The sequence below is a fragment of the Antennarius striatus genome, chromosome 10 (genome assembly GCF_040054535.1).
Source record: "Antennarius striatus isolate MH-2024 chromosome 10, ASM4005453v1, whole genome shotgun sequence".
Taxonomy (NCBI): domain Eukaryota; kingdom Metazoa; phylum Chordata; class Actinopteri; order Lophiiformes; family Antennariidae; genus Antennarius; species Antennarius striatus.
The window spans coordinates 10568786-10591229 of NC_090785.1; the positions used below are offsets into that span (position 1 = coordinate 10568786).

General features: G+C 39.9%; 1 protein-coding gene across 2 annotated transcripts; it reads right to left on the reverse strand.

Annotated features, from left to right (window-relative positions):
* Positions 1-4819: 4819 nt before the first annotated feature.
* Positions 4820-20800, reverse strand: hrh2a (histamine receptor H2a). 2 transcript variants are annotated; one of them, XM_068324843.1, is made up of 6 exons: positions 20593-20800; positions 10111-11631; positions 9860-10010; positions 9503-9655; positions 7949-8139; positions 4822-6787 (listed from the first exon to the last, which is right to left on the reverse strand). In XM_068324843.1, the coding sequence occupies exons 2-4, from the start codon at positions 11120-11122 to the stop codon at positions 9646-9648; spliced, it is 1173 nt and encodes a 390-aa protein (XP_068180944.1). In that variant the 5' UTR covers positions 11123-11631; positions 20593-20800; the 3' UTR covers positions 4822-6787; positions 7949-8139; positions 9503-9645. The 2 variants fall into 2 exon arrangements, with proteins under 2 accessions (XP_068180943.1, XP_068180944.1); XM_068324842.1 differs by having other exon boundaries at positions 4820-8139.
* Positions 20801-22444: the final 1644 nt, after the last annotated feature.

A 22444-nucleotide genomic window follows, 5' to 3' on the forward strand; every position in this document is an offset into this window, starting at 1 on the left:
TGCTTGTAGTCAGTTGCATTGTGTCAGCCGTGTTTCCCATCTCTCTCTGTCTGTGTCCTCTCCGCTTCATAAAAGCCGATTATCCCGCATGTCGCTGCCGTTCCACCCGTTCTCTCCAGCCTCTTGACCTCCTCACCCCTCCTGTTGCCTGCCTGCAGGGTGCTCGTGCAGGGGAGGAGGGGACAGGGGACCAGCTGCCACCAGCCATAGTGCTCTGGTGCCTGGCAGAGGGAGCTACTCCAGCCCCCTGCTTTGCCCGGCCTTATGGCCCCTCAGGGTGAATGTTGGGAGGGGTGGGGAGCATCAACCTCATGCCACCAGCCCCACCTGTCTGGCCCTAGGCACATGAGTGGTACCAATTAGACACAGTCACAGCCACATATGCATATTACTGCAGGATGACCCTGAAAATGTCAGCTGTCCAGTAGCTTTGATTCAATCCAGTGTGTTTAAGTATTTTTCAGAATGCGGAGTTCATTTGTGTGATTTTAATCACAAAAATTAACAAAAATGTTTTGTACTACTGAACACACCAGGCAATATTCCCATAGTTAAGTTCTGGTTCTCTCATACACAGATTTCTCCCATGGAGACGCACACACACACACTCACACACACGGATACACTTTGCTGTGAGGCGTGAAAGAGCCAGGGCTAAGTGAGGCCACTCCAGAGCGTTATTCTCTATATTGATTTCCTATTATCAGATCCCAGTCCCTGTGGAGTCATTAGTGCTGGGATCAAACAGACAGACAGAGAAAGAGACTAATACCAGTCACTTACACCAGCACAGGAAGATCACCTTACCTCCCTGAGGGTAGGAAGGCCAGAGAGGAGCAGAGGGAGGAGAGGAAACGATGGAGGGGGGGGAAGTGGACGGACGAGTGCAACGGGCTAACAGATGGAGACGGCGATGTTTAGAGAGAGAGGAAGAGAAAGAGGTGGGGTTTTTGCAGCGGAACATTTATGGGCAAATGGAAGACACTCTTTGATCACTTTATCTGGCTGCTCTGTCGCAATGGAAATGTCTTGTTGCACTTTCTTGCTCTTTGTCCTCCTTCTCAGCGGAGCCTCCACGCCATCCAGATAACATGGTTGTCTTTTGTTTTTACTTTATTAAAGTTGTTTTTTTTTGGTTTCCACTAAAGCATGAATTTTCCCTTTGTCCAACCTTGTAAAACGCAGCCACGAAAGCTCCGCGCCTTCCTCGCTGTCAATAATTTTATGGTAAATGATGCAATGATGAATGGTTTTCATGTAGCCAGCAGCTGTCCCCCACAGCAGAGAGAGACAAGAAGACAGAGAAGAAGAGAAAGAGGAATATAAAATGTGAGATGCTCATTTTGGGCTCTTCCTTCATAATTTCTGTGGATGTATTTATTCTCTATGGATTCCGGGGGAACAATGAATTCATAGTTTGAATCAACACCATCCATCTTCTTCACTTCTTGCCTGCCACCGGAGCCTAGAAGTGTTGGTCAGGACACGCTACACACATAGAAGCTGAAACACACACACACACACACACACACACACACATGCACGGCTCAGATGGGGGGTGACCCTGGCCTGACCCCCCTGCCGACCACCAATCTGTTCCCCAACCTCACACCATGAGAGACCGGGGCACTCCAAGATGGGGACGCACACATCCAAAGACACACAAATGTATGCTTTCATACACATTGGCATATCGCACAACGTGTGATCTGATGGATATCTCCTCAGACAGTACCATGTGTGTGGGCAGCGTGTGTATCTAAGCGTGTGTGTGGCGCTGTACCCTCTGCCCCCTCCCACTGGTGTTAATTGATTCTTGGTGCGCTTTGCTGATTGGTGTGAGGACCCCTAGAGGCGGCCCCGTTCCATACCAAATCTCTCCTCTTCATTGTGTAGCACCTCTAACATCTTACATCACACACAGCACAGATATGCAGTGTATTATATATCCTGATGTATATGTCCAGAGTTTTGATACACTATCAAAGCATGTGTGTGTGTTTGTGTGTGTGTATATAAACGTGCGTGCGCACCTACATACGCACACACACGTCTTTCAGCTCTCTGGGGGGTGGGGGGGGGGGATTCACACCCCAGTAAAGAGGAAGCTGGCTCGCTGACATGAGCAGATTGTGGATCATATGAGATGATCCACATAGAGAAAAAAAAAAATCAGTGTCTTAATGGAGATTCATGAACAATATAGGTGGGCCTAGGTGTGAGTGTGTTTGTGTGTGTGCGTGCATGTGTGTGTGTGTAAGAGAGAGAGAGCGTGAGCCAGAAAGACAGTAAGAGAGATGGATCTCCGGTTATTAATTTCCAGCCGCGGCCCCTGGGTGAGATGTTAATATAGGGCTGATTGTGGCTAATTTCTTATTAATTGCCATCAGCAATTACACAGTGGCTAGTAATGTGGCTAATTTGTTGAAATGAATTTGGTTTTCTGAGGCATTTTAATTGCTGCAGGTGGGCACCATCTTCTCCACACTGTCCTTTATGTTCTTCAACAAGAAAGTTTTGAGGCTGCTTCTGCGGGTGACAGATATCAGTGACAATGTGTGAATGAAACTTGGTTCATTTTGATGCGTGTCATTATAACAATCTCTAGTCATGCGCTGTTTATCTCTTTTTAAAAAAAAACAAAAAACTTTTCTACCTCTATGCCGTCATGGATCTTTACTGCATCATTTTTAAAACACCGCAACATCTTATTCATCAGGTTTACGCATCCTCCTATATTGTATAAATCTCTACACGTTCTTGATCATTACAATAGGGATATAGGGACATTTAAGTTGTTGCCTTTGTTGAATGTTTATAGCTTCCGTTACACAATCTCAACGACCACTGAGGAACCAGTGGATACAAAATTCCCCTATAAAAGAGGAGATGCCCTCTGGGCAGCCATAGCTCATAGTTGGCCTGATTTAGTGGCAGCCAGGAATCTGGGCTTGAATAAAGACACACAGAGAAAGAGAGAGAGAGAGAGAGAGAGAGAAGGGGCAGAGAAAGAAAGAGAGAGAGAGGGGATAAGATCGCTCCCTGTGTGATAAATAGCCCCAGCTCTCTCTATTGCATTAACCGTCCAGGCCGATAGATTGCAAGCCCAATAGACCCAGACGTATGCGATTGGTTTCTCATATAAAAGTTGCATATTAAATTCCTTCACAGGACTGGTGCCCCTCCAGCGTGAAGGAGGGAAGGAAGAAATGGGAGTGAAAAAAGGCAGAAAGTGGGGAAAAGGATTGGAAGAGTGAGAAAAAGGCTTTTTATGAGAAGCGAAACAGAAGAAAGAGAATCGGGGGAAGCCGGGGAGGAAGAAGGAGAAGGGGCAAAGATGATGATGATGGCGGGGAAAAAGAATAGCTCGATGGTGGAAAAGACAAATGGTGATGTCATATATTTAATAGGTCCGTGGATATTGGGCAATGAATGCGACCGCGCGTCCATTTAATCAGTATTGCTTCCCCAATGAAGATTTCTCTCTTGTTTTCTCTGACTCCCACCTTCTTCTGTTTCTGGTCGTTCTCCACGCGTTAATGTCCTCTCTAATTGTTTCCAAGCTCATTAAGATGCTGATGTTTTAATAGTAATTAATCCGTCATTTGCCTACATGCAAACGCGGGCCACTGAGGTTTGTTCTTCCCCGTTTCAATTCGCCGATAATGGGGTAACCTAGTCAAAGGAGACGGTATCCTGCTAATTTAGCTCATCACTGCTAATTGGTTGTTAATTACCAGGCAGGCTTTGGGATTTTGGTGTGCAGAAAGAGGATTGTCCCTGCTGCTGTGATGCTTCTTGTGTGAACTTTAAAAAGTGGAATAAATGACCAAAGGGTGAGAGGAGACGCGCACTGACCACTTTTCCGTTTTCTACTGTTTTTTTTGTTTCCTTCCTTCTTCTCCTCCTTTCCTGTCCTCTTGTCCCTTCCTCCATCTCTGTCTCTCTGTCTCACTCCCTGTCTCTTTCTCCATGATATTATTAACTCATTAAGTTTTTTTTCATTATTTTTAATAAAAGATGAGTTATGACTTTAGCCTCACTGTGGCAGCAGCATCTCCCTCCTCCTCCTTCCTCTCTCTCTCTCTTTATTCCCCTTCAACTATTTACTCCTTTACCCCCACCCACCCCACCTCCTTTCCCCTTCTTCCTTCTTGGACATATTGTGCCTCCTCCGATGTGTTTGACCCTTGAACTGTAGTTTCTGATATCGGTGTTGCTGGTTACAACCTTCTGTCCATCTCATGCTTTCGCCAGAGTCACTTATATCTATCAATCATCTCTCTTTCTCATAGCGCTGAGCAGTCTTTAGATGGCATTCATAAGATTTATGATTCATGATTCTATCCTCTTTGCGTGTGTGTGTGTGTGTGTGTGTGTGTGTGAGAGAGAGAGAGAGAGAGAGAGAGAGAGAGAGAATAGGGAGAAGGAAAAAGGACGAAAGAGAGACAATGGCTGAGACAGAAGAGAGAGAGGAGGAGAGGGTCTTGTCAATGACAGACCTGAATAATGACAATATCTATGATTGATAGCTTTTAGAGAGCTGGTGGGTCTTTGTACTATATTTGTGTGTGCATGTGCATGTGAGCGTGACAAAAAGAGAGTCTGTATGTTCTATTTTTCCACACATTAATCTGATGTTAAAGAAGAAATGATGAATGGTTTTCATGTAGTTTGAGGTGTCAGTGGTCACTCTGAGAAAGAGAGTGATGTAAAGGGTAACGAGTCACCAAAATTAAAAAGAGACACAGGTTTGTGCAAGGAAACTCATAGAGATTAAAACAGTACAGAAGTTACAATTGCCGAAGACAAAATATAAATACAATTAAGAGATTATCATCATTTTGTTTTCTAAACCTGAAAACCTGAAAGTAAAAAAATCAAATAAAATTTACTGCATCTCACATTTTTCATCAGAGTCAAATTCTGCAGAAAACACATAAAGACAACTAAATTGTACATGTGGATTTATTATTATGTTAAAATAATACTAACATGTGATATAAGCAGCAGAAAGAGCAGTGATCTACAATCATTCCTCCCCGATAAGTAATCCCTTCTGGCGTCACCAAGCTGTAAGTGATAGGAAACAAAATCCAGTTGTTGTTTTGTGCAAAAATGCATTTTAATGTTCAAATAAGTGGTTTCAGCAGTCTATGTAGCCAGAGTCAAATTAAGAGGACATTTTTAAAAGTTACAGCATCCACGTGATGAAATTCTTCTTTGTGTTTCCCTGAGCGGTGCTGACTGCTGAGTCACGCTTGGATGGATACGTCCTTGTAATCATATTATTTGTGTATTTCCCAGCACTGGCAGTGAAGCTGCAAACTGCTGAAGATGAGCGCACGCTACCCTACTGTTTCATGGAAACAGTCAGAATTAGGATGGGATGTCACTTTGCTGATGCAGGTAATGCATAACTGTTGCTCAGATACACAATTCAGTGGAACTGAAAGGGGAAAAAGACAGAAGTCCACAGTGACATCAACTTTACTGAGACTGCAGATGGCTCCTCTCTGCTTTGCACAGCTTTGCTGTTGCTATTCTCTCATGTTGTATATCATTGGCTGATTGGTTACTACTGTATCTTTCTTGTAACACCCAGTGTCATCACATCAGTTTGGCTTTGAAAGCTCTCACTTTCTCTCGCTGGTTCCTGATGCCAACACTGCTCGCTGTCACAGCTCCCTTCACCAAGCAACCTTCTCCTAAAATTTAGTATCTGGTGTTGCTGTTCTGCTGAAGTCTGTGATTAATAGAGGGAGTTAGCACATGATAAGAAATATCCTTATTGCTCACTAGATGTAGCGCACAAACCATGGTGCAGAAAGTGAGCATGCAGAGTAACTTTTCGTATGTTAAAACGATTGGAAAAACACAATATGATACAAACACAGCTCTTGTTAGTGTCTGGCACAAGTAACCGACATAAAAAAGCCAATGCAAACTGAAGAGTCATATTTAGTTAAAATCACAAATGTACTGCAGATTACACAGAAACTTTCTAGGTTCAATTTAGCTGAGCTTTGTTATTTTCTGGCAAGCATATTTTATGCTAATAAGGTGGCTTCTAAGAACACTGAAGACAATGAGAGTTGAGCTTTTCTTCCACGTCTAACTCCTCTTTGTCGTCCTTGGTTCAATCTGGATATGTCAGAGGCAGATGTTTTCTTATTCATGTCAAAATGGAAGTGATTTAAAACAGGGCTCCATGTCAAAGACAGTCCCAGTTAGTGTGTACTCCTCCACCAACACTGCCCACAGGAAAACAAGACAGAGTGGAATGTTTTACTGCTGGTCATGCATGGGCGGTTTAGCTCTCCATGCATTATCTTCACTGCTTCTCAGATCCTTTAAGAGCTCCTGTAAAGAGCAGAGGCACCAAATCCAACTAGAAATCAATGTTAAAAATGGTTGTCGTCTCTGAACGACTTAAGAAAGTCTGCATTTTCCCCCCCTTGTATTTTAATTTTTTTCATTGTAGAAACTCATAACTTCCTAGCAGAGCAGAGGTTTTATTCATGAGTACTTGTGTCATGTTATTCTTAATTATCAGATAACCCCCAAAACAAAGAAAGGAAAGAAAGAGAGAAAAAGAGAAAGAAACAAGCAAGCAAACAAACAGACAAAGAAACAAACAACAACCATGAATTCATCCTTTAACCCTAATCTGCTCCAGTGGAGTGACTCATTCGTCAACAGGAATGGCTGCTGGTGTGAAGGAGTGTGGAGCAGGAAGTTTGTAAAGAAGAACGTTCTCTCCCAGTTGAACATCCGGGCACAAAATCTGGGAAGTTGAATTCAAGATGTGATTAGCCTCATGGTTCTAATACCAAATAAGTGCTTCCATGTGGTTCAATGAAATGTAATCCTTCTAACACTTCTTTCCAGGTGCTGACATGCAGATTAGATCTTTCGAGCAGTTCTATGTCAGTCCTCAAAGGAAATTGCTCAAAGGATGTAGAAGGTTAAGTGTTAATGCAACACTAGTTTGAGGTGATGTTTGCTGACAGTTGTGATGAATTGTTTCCACTATACTTGTATTTCTTTACATGCGCACAGCGTTTCCTGTGTCTTCTCATATGATCATCTCTATCCATTCTTAAATACAGGCCATCTACAGTATACTGTCTTCACAGTGGTAGTATAAATTATATCTGTTATTTTAAATGTTCTTTATGGGTACAACATAGTTGGAATTTTTTACTTTGGAGAAACACACACCACACTCAGTCCTCAGTTACTTTAACAGTATGATACAATATGTACATTACCCAACTGTATGTCAGTGAAGATAGGAAGTCTGGAGGTGGCTGCATTTGTCAAAATAAACACACAACACTGATTCCTTTGCTTCATATTCAATTGCCAAACATTTCAGCACAAGCACGTGAAGTGGTAAATGTTACAAAAGTTCCTTTCATCCTTCATTCCTCTACTGTTCCCTGATTTTTTTAAGCATCCATTTCATCCAGTATTCTGCTGCAATACTACTTTTATTTCACTAGAGCGTACTCTTGAGTCATGTCTATGGAGTTTTTCAGTCATTCATGTCATGATAGATCTCTGTGATGAAATAAATTAGCTGAACTCGTCGGAAAAGCTTGAAGATGTTTTGTGTCGGGGTCAGTAAGTCATGATGAGAGCTATAGGTTGTTCCAACCCCAGGAGGTTGGAGTCACCTGGCAGTCTTCCCAGTGTTGGATTAGGGTTAATGACCTTGACCACTCCTACTAGGTTAAAAATCTTGAACTCTTAACCAACGATTCCTGGATGAGAGGAGAAACACTTTCAAGCTTTTCTTACAAGTCCAGTTAACTTCATTCAACAGAGATATCTTGAACTTTCAAAAGAATGCTCATTAAATCAATAACCAGCAGGTCGATCAGCTGCTCTTGTTTTACCATCCAGTGCTCCAATGACATCCATAGTTAGTGAAAGAGCCTACCAGGGTTTGATGGTTATAGAGGAAATTTTTTTTTTAGATGGCTGGACATTGAGGTCCATTCAAGCTGACGCGTCGGCACTTGTTTGGTCATTGGTGGCTGGCTGTATGCATTTAGGTGTTTTGGAGTTGAAAAGTTGCTAAGGTCTCAGGGTCTCCAGTTTTTGCTTGTGAGGTTATGGATGGAGTAATTGCTACCAGTGGAAGAGAGACACAGAGAGAATGGATTAATCACACTGTTAGTATTGAGATAAGTAGCTTGTCTCTGTCACTAAAAGTACATAACAATGCATTAAAGCTTTATATCAAGTGGAATCTTACGGGGGGGGGGGTGTTAAAGCTGTTGGCACAATCTTGTATTCAATTGCACTGAAGGGAAAATGCTGTAATAATATTTTATCAAGAAATTTTTTAAAAGTATTGTCTAAAACACCAAAAAATTGTGTAATGTGTAAAACAAGCAAAAAAAAAAAAATCAAACTCATTACAGTACTTAAAATAATTAATATGATAAATGATGATTACAACAATTTTCACTGGTTGTGATTTAGCCTCCTCTTAGAAAAGGTAATAAGTAATCCCTGCATATTTGCGCTTCAAGATGCGTGGCTTCACTACATCACAGATTTTTAGTAGGCCGTCGCATGACACTGCACGTGCATGCTATTGGCTGACAACATCCGTGTGTGCGCTGTGTTCCAAGAGTCACGGTTCCTCCCATGACTTTTGTTAAATACAAAAGTGCTTTAAACAGTCTATAAGAGTGTGGGAAAGGGTAATACAGATATAAAGTGGTTTAATATCAGTATGGGGAGGGTTCATAAACGTTTAAATTACCGTAAATAGTAAAAATAAATATTTGGTCTCTACATTGCGGAATTTTGGTTTTCGCGGGTGGTCCTGGAACACATTAACCGCGAGTAACAAGAGATTACTCTAGTCATCAAATGATGGCAAAATACACAAAAATATTAATATATAATTTTTCATCCACCAATATACGATGAGGTATTTTTATTTTGTTTTAAACAACATTATTACAGTTTCATATGTCCTATCTTAGCTTGACACGGTGAATTGTAGTTTGTTGTTGGAGTAATGAATTTGAAATGTTTTTTTAGATTTCAAGACATTAGTATTTTTTAGTACTACTAGGCAGTAAATCTCAGGGTGCTTTTAAAGCTGTACAAACAAAATCTGTATATGGGTATGAGAAATGCTGTTTTGGGATTTACTGTCATTATGGGTGTGGGCTGAGTGTTTAAAATGCAAGAAGAGTCATTAAGAAAAACTACTTTTGTTGTTTTGGTGTTGTTTTAGCTAAAAAAATAGAATAATACTCAAAAGAAGAACACATGGGGAAAGTGAGAACAAAAGAGAGGAGGATGTGAAAGAGTAGGATGTAAAAAACTCCTCTGTACTGATTTCTTGACCAAGTAAGCATAATGCCATCTGGCCTGATGGCACCGATACAGACACCGTTACAATCTGTGTGTCACAAGTAATTTGTTCTGGGCCTGACATGGTCTGTGGGAGATGTCATGGTCATCTACTTACATGTTGGATTATGGGAGCTTCTACCATCAGACTGAAGGCTTCCAAATAGTGGGGCTGTAAATCTCTGTCTTTTGTTTGTCTGTTCTATCATCTTTGACCGACACTTGTACGATGAACACGACATCCACCTAACCAGCACAGACTCAGCATGACCTGGGCTCACAAAGGGAAGTGAAAATGAGAGAAGTACCACTCCTATTAGTGTTCATGAAATGATGACATTATATCACATCTGCTTTATATTTGATGCATTGCATGAACTTTTTTCCTGACATGAACTTGTTTGTAATACGTCAGGTCATAGTTTTTGTGTTCTGTGTGTCTTTGTGGATGAAGATATGCTGAGTAGCAATATACCTTTCATTGCCACTGACATCTGTGGCAGCAGCGCCATTTGTAAATCGGATGGCCATTTCTTGAAGCATGAAATTTTGATCTGTGTGACCTGCCCTACAAGTGGAAGGGGTGTGGCCACAGAGTAGTGTCACCTCTGTGAGCTCATCTCTGGCTAAAAGGGGGAAAAAGATAGCAGGGAACAGCTTGTGAGGCTGAAGAACCAGTAGTTGTAGATTATTTTGCACGCTTTTAAGATAGTTACAAACTTTTACCTGCTGTTACTGTAGGAGATGATGGCTGACGGCTCCTCAACCCATGATAAGCAGGGCATCGACATCTCAGTAGATGGGTGTAGGCTGACCTAAAGTCCCGGTTGAGGGCTCCATAGAGAACAGGGTTGAGGGCTGAGTTGGCATAACCCAGCCACAACACATATGGGTATTCTGGTTCTGAGCTAGGGTCTGGAAGCTCTTTCAGACCGTAAATTGTGAAGAGAATAAAATATGGCAACCAGCACACCACAAAAGCCCCAATAACTGCTGCCAGCGTCACGGTGGCTTTGTGTTCCCGCAGAGCCACTGCTGAAACACTGGACAGTAAAGTGGTACTGATAGAAGGATTGTTTCTGCAGTTGTACGTGGTGATACAAGTGGGTCGGGCACTGATGATGCGTTTTGCCTGTGCCCGTGCAATTCGAAATATTCTGAGGTAGGTCCAACACATTGTAATCAGTGGCAAGAAGAATGTGAGAAGTGAGTCAGTCAGTGCATATGGTCTGTTCAGCTCAAAACGACATCTCCCCTCTTGGGCCCAGGGTCCATGGTTCTGCAAGGTCCCATTTACAGTGTTCCACCCCATTTGAATGGGAAGGAAAGACACAGCCACAGACACGGTCCAAACACTGGCCATAGCCACAGCAACTCTCCATGGCAGCACAAGTGAAGCATATCTTAGAGGCATGGTCACAGCCAGGTAGCGGTCCACACTAATGGCCAGGAGGGTCAGAATGGAGGCGGTGCACAGCATGACATCCATGGAGATGTAGAAGTTACAGAAGACTGGTCCAAGAGGCCAATCGTCCTTGAGCTGGAGGAGGGCTGAAAATGGCAGGACTAAGAGGCCTAGCAGCAAGTCTGTGATAGCCAGTGACACGATGAAGCAGTTAGTGAGACAGCGGAGGCGTCGGGAGGCACAGACGGCCAGGCAGACCAACACATTGCCACCGACAGTCAGGAGGATGAGGAGGGACAGGATGATACCCAGCAACACAGTTGACAACATCATTGCAGGTTGTGAGTGGTAGCAGACGGAGGAGATGATGTCATCTTTGCAACACTTACTTTTTTGGGCTTTCCCCCCCCTTTTAATCAGATGAGATACCTCACTTTTCCAAAACAATAAACAATTAAATGACTTGGATTATTTAATACTTTCATAGTGTTCGAGTCTAAGTCTACAGATGATTTATGCTCCTGGCTGTTTTGTAACTGACTTCTCCATCTTTCCTCTGAAGTTTGTTCTGCTTCAGCTGCAAATGTACTTGACTGACTGCTGTTCTTTCTGGGGAAGAACCCCACTAATCGTACCTTTCAACTCTTCTATGACTCAACTTCATTAATATTCCAGTTCACAACAGCATTTATGAAAAATGTCTTGAGTTTGTCTCATCAGCCCTTTGCTTATTGTGGAAATGTTTGTATCGTCTATTGAACAGCTTTCTGTCTTTGTAGGTGACGTAGTGGTCCATGGCTTTACTGTAGACTCAACATCATCTTCTATGGCTGTGGTGACACCTAGCGGACAGACAGGAGAAGCACAGTCAGAGCACTACTTTTACTGTAACAGCTACATTCATGCGACAAAAAACAGTCATATTTATTTGGTTTGGTAAATGCATTCTTATCAGTGCGATTGATCATATCTAATGAAACACATAAAATCATAATGCACGGACCCGGACCAAAACCACTGTAGTGCAGCAATCAATAACTAAAATATACTAATCTAAAAGCTTCAATATTTCAGAATAAATACTTTTAAATATGCTTGTGACAGTGCAGGTGATCACGTTACATTGATTAGCCTACCTGTGCTACATGGGATTTTGCGCACTCAGTAGTCGATTTATGTCATGATGGTACGTCATCTGATTGCTTTCTTAATATTTTACTTCATAGCAACTATGTTGAGCAAAATAATAATTATAATTTCAATAAAGAAGGGTTCGGTGAGTGAGCATATGAAACCGGCAGGGTTCGGTACCTCCAACAAGGTTAAGAACCACTGTTCTATATAGATGAGTAGATAAAGGTGAAGATCTCTCTTGACAGAGATTGAAGGCCATGCCACCTTGTGTCAAGTACGCGGTGATTGGTGCCACATGTATAGGTAAAAATAAGCAATATAAGGAATCATGGGTTTGAAAATAGTCGCTACTGCAATCATGGGCTGGAGAATAAAAAGATGAAATTATACACAAAAAAAAGAAAGAAAAGAAATGATTCACGGAAACATGAAATGTTGCCTTGACCAGGTTCGTAGAAGCTGACAAATAATTATGCACAGTTTTCTTTTTGAACAAGTAGACCATAAACACACGTGTATGCAAATATATTACAAGTCCATAATGTTTGGTGACAGAAAACTCTTCAATTAAATGGGTAGCACAGATGTAGGCTTTGCTCTACATGCCTACTAATCTTCAGGGAGAGTTCTGGTATTTTTAGCTTGTGCAGCATATTTACATATTTTGGTGCATGAATAATTCCCACTTTCCCGAAGTGTTTTAAATAGCCCGGCAGAATGTGTCCGCTAGCAGTGGTCACAGAAAATAAACATACAACTGATTAACTTTAAGACAGATCTGTTTGTTTAAGAGTAAAAGGATTTTTGTTTAAGCACCAAGAAAAACCTTCCTCTGAAATACCATGAGGGGTGAGTTGTGGCAGGAAGACATTGAAATAAAAGTGTTAAAGAAATTAACTTTAAAACTAAGGCTATCACTTTAACGCGTTAATTAGATTAATTATTTACGCTGCAGTGATATCACTTTCTACCTGCGCCACTAGTCAAAAGCAGGGTGACTGACAACAGAGATGGATGCGACACAGGAGAGTGAGGCAAGCCCATTCAGACCTTTGGGAGGAAAGTTTATTTCTAAAAAGAACAAAGACGGAACTATCAACAAAAACAAAGTGATTCTGCGCTGCCAATCTGCGCTGTAGATGCCTCCGTCAGTCTGCCCCAAGGCAGCCATGGCTACACAGGTAGCTTAGCATCACCAAGTATGAATGAGGAGTGAATGAAGAATGGATCCGATGTAAAGCGTCTTTGAGTGTCCAGAAAAGCGCTATAAAAATATAATTCATTATTATTATTATTATTGTTGTTATTGTGATTATTTGTACCTTTTGTAAAAGAGAATTTTCATATCGCAGCTCCAGCCTAACGTATCATTTAAATGTAAAACATGTCAAGGACACAGAGTTGAACGTTAGTTTACCCTTTTAAAGGAAAAGCCTGTTGGCCTCTTGATATTTAGTTGCCTTATTTAGAGGCATATTATACTCTTCATTTTGAATTGCTGTATTGAGTCAGCTTTAATATTCATTTAATTGAGAGTTTGCTTATGTGCCTATTTGAGACTCAGCCTTATTTTATTTCCGAATTTTATTTATTTTATTTAACTGTATTCGTATTGCATTTTTGAGAAATGCACCTGGCCCAGTTGGTTTGCTGATGTGCTTGGCCTTTTTTCTTTTGAATTTCATTTATAAAGCACACTTAACCAATAAAAATGTGGATTTCAAATCTTCTCTTCATGGTGTATTCAATTGATCAGTCATGCACTACAATTTTGTAATGTCCAAGAATTCAAACTCTTTATTTGGGGGCCTTCAGCAGGTATGAGGTTAAAATGCAATTAATTAGAAATCCTGTAATTAATTAGATTAATTTTTTTAATTGCCTGACTGCACTACTTAAAACAGATTCCTTTTTTTCTTCCTGAAGTCATGCTGAATACTGAATACATGCAATTTTCAATAATCTAAAAAGGAAACAACCGTAACAGTAGTTGTAAAACAGTTTGACTTGTTGAATGAGACTTGTGTTTTGATTTTTTTTTCTGTACTTAGAGTACAGTACCTTCCCCCTGTCACAAAACTGCCCCAGTACTCGCTTGGCTCCTGTCACCTGGTTAGCTGTTAAAACTCAACTGGTGGGTGAACAGAAATTCTAGAAAAAGTGAGCAGAAAGCATTTTCTTCTTTGTTTGTCTCACACACTTTTTAAACAAATGAGTTGCTGTCTGTCACAATATTTGTGTTGTTATGATGCATGCTCTGTGAGTTGGATTGTTTTATGCAGCTGATGTATTGTTTAATTTACCACACAAACACGCATGTACATGCGCACACATGCACGCACGCACGCACGCACGCACACACACACACACACATACAAAACCCCTGACCAACATCACTACTTGTGTACTCATCCACATAATTCTGAACATTTTTAAAACGGGGTAAATAATCCCTCTCTGTGTCCACATGGCAGGAAGCCAAAGGTCATTTATTGTATTTCAGTGGACATAAGTTAAAATGAAAAGAAAAATGACAAATATTTGTATTTGGTGATAAGAATCTCAGTGTTTAGGTCATTCATGTTACCATTCAGACTGTTGTCCTTCTGTGAGCTGCGACTGGAACACTGTTAGCTGATTTAAACCCTTCTCGTCAGCTTCTAACTTTAATGTCCCATTTACGTTACCCTGGCAAACTTGGTAAATCTGTTAATGTTAGCAGGAATGTTTCTGTGAGGACTTTACCTGTTCACCCTGTGTCTGCACGGCTTCCCACCAGGTTTTGCAGCTTCCTCCCAATATCAAGAACATGTCACTCTAAATTGACTGTGATTGTTGAGGGTTGCTTGTATTCCTGTGTTGTTCTGTCTACACTTCAACCAAAATCAGCTGAGATAGGCTCCAACCCCCCACGATGAGCAGTTACAGAAAATGAATGAATGCCAACAATTAGCTGAACAATAAAATTTATACATAGTTAACAGTTTCATCAACCAATGATAAACTCTTGTCTTCTTTTTGCAAGGCGTGGATGTTATTCACTGATGTAGGGTCAGTTTTATATTTGTATTCATGTGAAAGGAGCATGTTAAATAGCTAGTTTGATAGAGTCCTCATTGCAGTATACAGCAGTTTTATATCATGTTAGAGGTGTAATTGATGACTATTGGTTTGTGCACTGAGACTGCTTTAATTCTAAAAAAGAGATTTTGATATGTGATTTTTTTAAATCAGCTATTAAAACCATGACTACTAAACTGATAATGTAGTTGGTTTAGCTGGGTAGTCCTAAACTTATGTCTTCCTGCACTATATTTTGTAACATTCTCCAATATTCCTCCTTGGTTCAGTTGATCCTATTACATCAAAATGACTAAAATAGCCTTGAAGTGAATGTTGTTTCTCTGAAACAAGACAAGCCTGTGACAGATCTTAACATAGTAATCGTTAGCCAAGAAGCTAGTTATTCTGGCTGAATAGCTGTTGTTTGATCAACGATGAACTGGTTGTTACATTAAAATTATCTTAATATGATCAGACTGAAAGAAAACAATGTTGAGTGCTACATAAAACAGTACCACAAAATGTGACGTCCTCATAGAGACACACTAGTGGAGCACACCAGTAGGCAATTAATGCCACCTATAGTAAGGAGCTAATGGTTTGTGAACTTGACAGCAAAAACATGACAACTTCCCTGATAAGTTATTTATCAATAGATATAATTTTATAAGTATGATAAAACATACAATTTCCTCAAAGAGTATTGTAATGGAGAAGTATTGCTGGGCTAGGTTTGATTTATTTTTATAGCTAGAATTCAAAATTCAGAATTCTCTCTCTCTTGCGTGCACACGCACGCAAGCACACACCCACCCATACACACACACACACACACGCTAATTATTTCTTCCACAAGATAGGACCTTCCTATCCCCCACTTTAATTAATTTATTTTTTGTACACATGTACACATCCTGTTTATGTTGATGTCTTATTAACACATTTAAAAGTACATTGACACGGCGCTGAGACTTGCACAGTATTGTTTTCCCCCTCTGAACACATTCATTGATGGCATGTGGGCATGAATTTTGAATGTGTGCTCAGTGGAATGAGGCTAACTAATTGATAAGCAAGGATGTGTGTGAGTAGAGTGCGTGTGCTTGCGTCAGTCGGCGGTAGGTAATGTTTGCTCTATTTTCTACCACTGTAATGGGTACTGGGACACTTGCCAGACATGGTCAAGAGCCACTCACTTATCACCTTGGAAAGAAGTAGAGAGAGAGAATGAGTGACGTTGAAAGTGGGGAATACATTGGCTTCACATGAAAATGAGAAAAAATAACATTATCTATATAATGAAAAGATCATGGAAAGACATTTTTAATTAAATCTGGGTCTAAAAACCAATAGACCATCGCCAGTCTTTGAAATCTTTTAATCTTCACTTCTTTGTTGCATGGGAACAATTTTGTTACCTACTCGCTGCTTTTGAACTCCATCCAGAGCAAACACTGATAACACAGCCACTAAGTATGAAGTGTAGCTCTCGAATGCACATGACATCTCAGCCTTTATATCTCACAGAACCACAGGCTTACTCATTGTGACCACCAATTTCAACTGCTTCTAAGACTGAATCTGCCACTGGGTCTGTTTGTCACTTTCTTTCTAGGTCTCTGCTATGTCAAACACACTCACAGAAACATGGGGTTTGGCTCATATTCAATAATGGCTCATGAGGAATGTATGCACATCAGTATGAATTACAACCACTGGACATTTATCAATAACCTTGTCTCAACACTGGACATAACAAATGTGTAATGGTGTATTCCAGTGTTTGTTGAAGTAGTCTCTGTTGAATGTTTTAGTTATTTTTCTCATGTTCCTGTGTATGTGTGTGAGACAAAAACCATATTCGTTTCCTGTGTTTATTTTTGGATAAATATTTATGTTTTAATGAAACCATTTTAATACACAATCTTAGCCTCTCACTTATTGGAGACGACAACTCAGAGTAAGACATATTAACTATGAGTAAGATGTTCGTGACTTACAGTACATGGAATTTATCTTCATCAGTCTCTATTAAGCTCTGCAGAATACAGTAGTCATTCACCTTAATAAGTGGAAGTATACATCCTCTAATAATAAATAAAACATTACTCTTTGAGGCAGTGTGCTACTTTATTACAGACCTTATGTTTTTGTCCTCAAACTTCTCATTACTTGCCTCTCATGGAAAAAAAAAATGTACAGTATCAAATCTGTACATATAATGAGAAGCACACATATCGACATGCAGGTGTGTATGCATACATTGGCATGACCCAAAACTTGTCTTGCAATGGATTTCAAGGGCTTTAATGGATTGTAATGGTTGCTGAGGGCAGCACTTTCCACCAGATGATAAGGCCATTCAAATTCTGCACAACAATGTTAATGTTTTCACAAGACAAACTTTGCACAGGTTGCATGGATGCAACAAAATCAGACATGTTAAGATAGAGCTGAGATAGGTAGATATACTTGCGCCTATCTTCCAACACAGGAAAGATGAAAACGACTTAGAATGGCGTCATTCTATCCTATTAGCCTTCCATTACACTGTGAGTGGTGTGGTGAAAAGAGCCCAATTTGGTATTGAGATGAAAGGCAGGCAGAAAAGAACTTGGAAAAGCGGCTTTCTACTAGACATGGTCTGTGCAGAGAGATGAGTAATGAGGTTATTTACTTCTCAGCTGGGACTTTCTTCCTGATTTGTAAGATTCTCCAAATTCCAAGTATTCATTCTGCAACTCCTTTCCCTCAGAAGCCAGATGTCTTATTATACACAGATTCTCTTTTTCAGCTCAATATGGAACCAAAGTAATCACACATATTGTTGCATGTGCTAAATAATATGTTTACAACATGTGAGGAAAATTATTAATTCGATCTTCAAAGATTGCTGCGAGAACAATGTGAGCTCTGAACCATCCATCCATCCAATCACCCACCCATCCATCCATCCATCCGCCTACTATTTAGTTATAGTATATAGTACTAAAACCTGCAGGCTTTTTTCTTCTCTTTAAAAAACTCCCACTCATAACTAACTCATTAACTCTTGTTCCCTTCTCCCTAGTATTGCAAAGTTCTCAACAGCACGAGAGCAGCGTACGGCTCAGGGTATCATCACTATAACAGTCTGCATGAACACAAGTAATTACAATATCATCTTACTGTAAAATAAATAAGAATAAAAACATATAATCATATTAAAATGCGCACATATAGTTCAAATGTCTAAGCATCACTCGTGAGTTATGCAATTGTCTTGAATTCGGGTCAGTTTACAGTGAGCCTTTGCTCCTTTCATTTTAATCCTTGAATAAGATAAAACTTCAAATAACTCTCAACCAGTTTTTAAGCTGTTTATGTTGATGGTCTGTTGATCTAGTACCCTAATGTAACTTACCTTTAGAGTGATGGAAGAGGTGGAGAAGGGATTAGTTATTGTCGGTCAGAGGCAGAGTTGTCATCGGAGAGATTGTCACCACTACCATTATCATCAATAACCTTCGCTTTATCAGCCATAATAAACAATAACGTATCCAAGGTGGTAAGAAGCCTGACACGCTGACATCCTCTCAGAGACATGACAAGAACAAGATGGGGGAGAAGAGTGTTTGAGATTCGAGAACGCAGAGGTATTGCTTGGCGGGGGATGTAACAGAAAGAGGAACTGCAATAGTCAGATATGACAGCGCACACTTGTTTGTATCTCCAAATGTTTGTAAGTCAAGTGTTTCTTTCTTGAAGACTACGTGTATAAAAATGGTCACTTACTGAGAAGCTGAAGATTAAAAACTAAAACATGAGGTCTAAACTGACAGGAGTTTGTGTTGATTCTATTCTCTTTATTCTGAGGGTGAAAATGTACCTACATCAAGGTAGACTTACTGTAAATACATAAAAGCAATGGATTTTAATAAACACTTGTTCTTCAAATATTTTACTCTGGAGACTGTAATATTGAACAGACCTGAAAATGCTGAAAGCTATTTGTGTCCCTGCACAGTGTGCATCTACAAAAGCATTGTAATACAATCAGACATCTGAATGGTTTCATTTATCTCAATATAATTCAATTGAGGACCAAATTCTTGGCTCACTCATTTCCTCTATTTTTGAAAATCAATCTGTAGTTGTCTGTTTTGTGAAGTGCCAACGCCTCCATGTTAGCGGGGTTGTGGGTGGGTCTGTTTATGTGGGGCCTCGTCCGTCTTTCTGTTTGTCTTTGATTTTGCCCTTGACAGGAAGACCCTGAGACAAAGAGAAGTGGTCTAGGAGGATGGTTGGTTGCTTGGTAACAGTTGTGTGACCTGACCAACAGAGGGACGCTGGGGAATCTTGCTGATGCAAGAAAACGAAACATACTGTGAAGCGCACAGGTACTGCACACTAACACAGAGATCAGACACATCAAATATGTATAGGTCATAACAGCATGTGTACCAGTCTTGACTTTACAACACGTCTGGTAATTACAGCTTATATATGAAGAGCTTCAACTTCATAATCGATTGTCTCTGTACATAGACACAGATATCATTTGAAAACATAGATATGTGCACAGAGCCATATTTAGCACATTTACTGCAGTATTGTGCTAGCTATTTACAAAAAGTGTTTCCTTTTTGAACCTGCTCAGAAAGATAAATGGTTGCCTGACCGAGTCATGACACTCCAACACATCGTTTGACTTTGACTGATGCAAGCATTTCACTTTTAACACTACAGCTGCCATAACAGGGATCTAGCTTATGGCCAGTTAGTGAATGATTTTGCATTTTATTGTTCTAAAACTTTCAAATTGTGTGTCTCTAAATAGAATTATTTTCTGTCTATGAAACAGGTGAGTTTTTTAACACGGGCAGTGAAAACTTTAAAATATTATTGAAAAATACCTTAACAAGAACTAAACTAAACTATAAACATAAAAGTCAAGACCTGTCTATGCTGATACATTTTCAATAAAATTATTTCTTTTATAAATAGAAAGATTAAAAGCTTTTGAGTATGATGCTGATACGATAGACTTGTTTGATTCAGTTACGAACACATGTGCAAACAGAATAATCTCACTTCCTCATTTTTTGAACTGATTAAATGACCCTTTTGTGTATTTGTCATTGTGCACTGCACTCACTCTAGATTCAGTTTAACTAGACACAACCACAAGTACAACATAATATTGAAATTTAAGTGAGTTCATAATAATATCCGGACAATCGAGCTCACAATCTTTCAGAGCAGGAACATTTGAAGCTGTGATCATATCACCTCACCACAGATTCTGCATCACAGACTCTACTTTCACCTTCTTAACCTTTGTTCAAATTGATGTGGACTTGTCATCAAAGTCTATTTTTCTGAATTTATTGTGATTCAATGCATAACTATTGGTTACATGCTAAACAAGCCATAATATTCTTGTTTGCCACCGAAATAAACAACAGCAAATCAATGCAGGCAGAGTAAAAAAATTAGTTGAACTTAAGCATTTTATGACATCACAGACAAATCTTGATGTTTTATGCTTTACACATCGCTTAGTCCAGCTCATTGCTCTATTTATTATATTATAGAAAGTGTAAAGAAAGAATTTATCAACTCACCTCAGCATTGCTTTTCCTTTTCACCGACAACTGCCCCTGCTGCTCTGCAACTGCTCCCTGGGAGAACCACAGTCTCGATCATGAAGTGTGTGTGTGTTTGTGTATGTGTGTGTGTGTTAGTGCATGTGTATTAAGTGTGCAAGTTTGTGTGGGAACTGGAGGAGAGAATAATTGTGGGAGTACCAGTGACTCTCACACACTCTCTCTCTCTTTCTTTTATTCACTGTCTCTCTTTCTCCTCCTATTGTTCTTCTTTATCTCTTTGGGGGTAATTTGCATCTGAAGTTATTCTAATAACTCTTCATTCCTCTCATTGTCTTCCTCTGACTTCCATGTGTCAGCTGCTACAATGAAGCACTGCTAAACTCCTGCCTTTGGAGACTTTATTAACAGATAATCCTCACTTGTTGCGATCACTAGCAAATTAGCCCAGTTTGTAGTGGGGATGACACAGGAAGACATAGTGTTCATACATACAACGTATCTCATCGTTTTCTGCTATATAAACTTTATTCATGTGAATAATTTATGGGTTCTCAGAGCTTCGAGGATGTTGTTGTGAGTGAATTGCTGAGAACTGCCACTGGTTGGATGTTAATAATGTTAATGACCTAAGAGGTCACACTGATTTCTAAATCAATCTCTCTATTTCTGGAGCAGCCTCTTACTCAGCCTTTATATCTATTTTTCATGTGACTCAGTCCCTGGTGTGGGTACCCTTCCCTTTCCAATGTCAGTTCATCTTCTCAGCTTTAGGCTAACATTCATAAGTTATCGTCTCATCTCTTTTCATAACTGTTGTCCATTTTTGCCTGCCATCTCCTTATCTGTCTCAATCCCTGGCAGTCTCTGGGTCATCTTGGTTTCCATGGACTCATATCTTAGCTTGTGCTAAATTGAAAATTTTACTTATCTCTTTGATGCTTTTTCTATGGGGGCTATCCCTCTGTATTCCTTCACCTGTGTATTTCTTCTCTTGTTATATGAAGACGTCGGCTGCATATTTCACCTTATTTCCATTCACCTTTAAACTCCTCCCTTATTTCTCCTTGTGAGTCAAAGCAGCAAGGTTCCATTAAGAATGTTTTGTTCCATTACACAGACTTGTGATAACATATCTTTATGATAGTTTTTCTTTTTCTGTCCATTCTTTCTGAAGATTTTATTTCTTTCCCTGTCTAAAGCATTGCAGTGTCACTCCATTGCATGTTTAACCTCCAGTGTCACTCCATTGCATGTTTAACCTCAGTAATGCTGTTAGGATCACCTTTCTATCTATATTGCATCTTTTGGAGGATGTGTGACACTGGCAGTCCTGTCTCTGGGCATGTGACAGCTGCATCAGTTACAGTATATGGCTCCATCTGTGACGTCTGTTGTATTTAAGACTATAGTTGAGTGTTTCTTGGCATTGATGCCTAAACCCCTGGTGTTTCCATGAAAGGTACAGTAATGAAATGTACCATTTATCTAAACTGGTGGTTAAAATAGGCACTTGGCAGTGGTACTTCAAATTCCATTAGCATTGCTATAGAAATTTTTATTATGGTAACCACAGCTCCCAGTCTGGATCAACAGTTGTTTAAAATATGCCAAATCTTGAGATTAGATAAGATGAGGTAATGCCAGGGAAATTAAACAAAATGAAAAATGATCTAGAACTCTACACCCTTCTTTGCGTGTGTGCAGCAATTGCATTAAGTTAAACAGCACTGTACAGTACTAAGATTCACTATTATTATCTATTATAGAGGAATAATATGAAAATCACAGCGCTTCGTTGAAACATTAAAATTTTGGGTAGTGAAACATCACTGTCATCACATTGATTTACGAATCATGAAGCCAACTC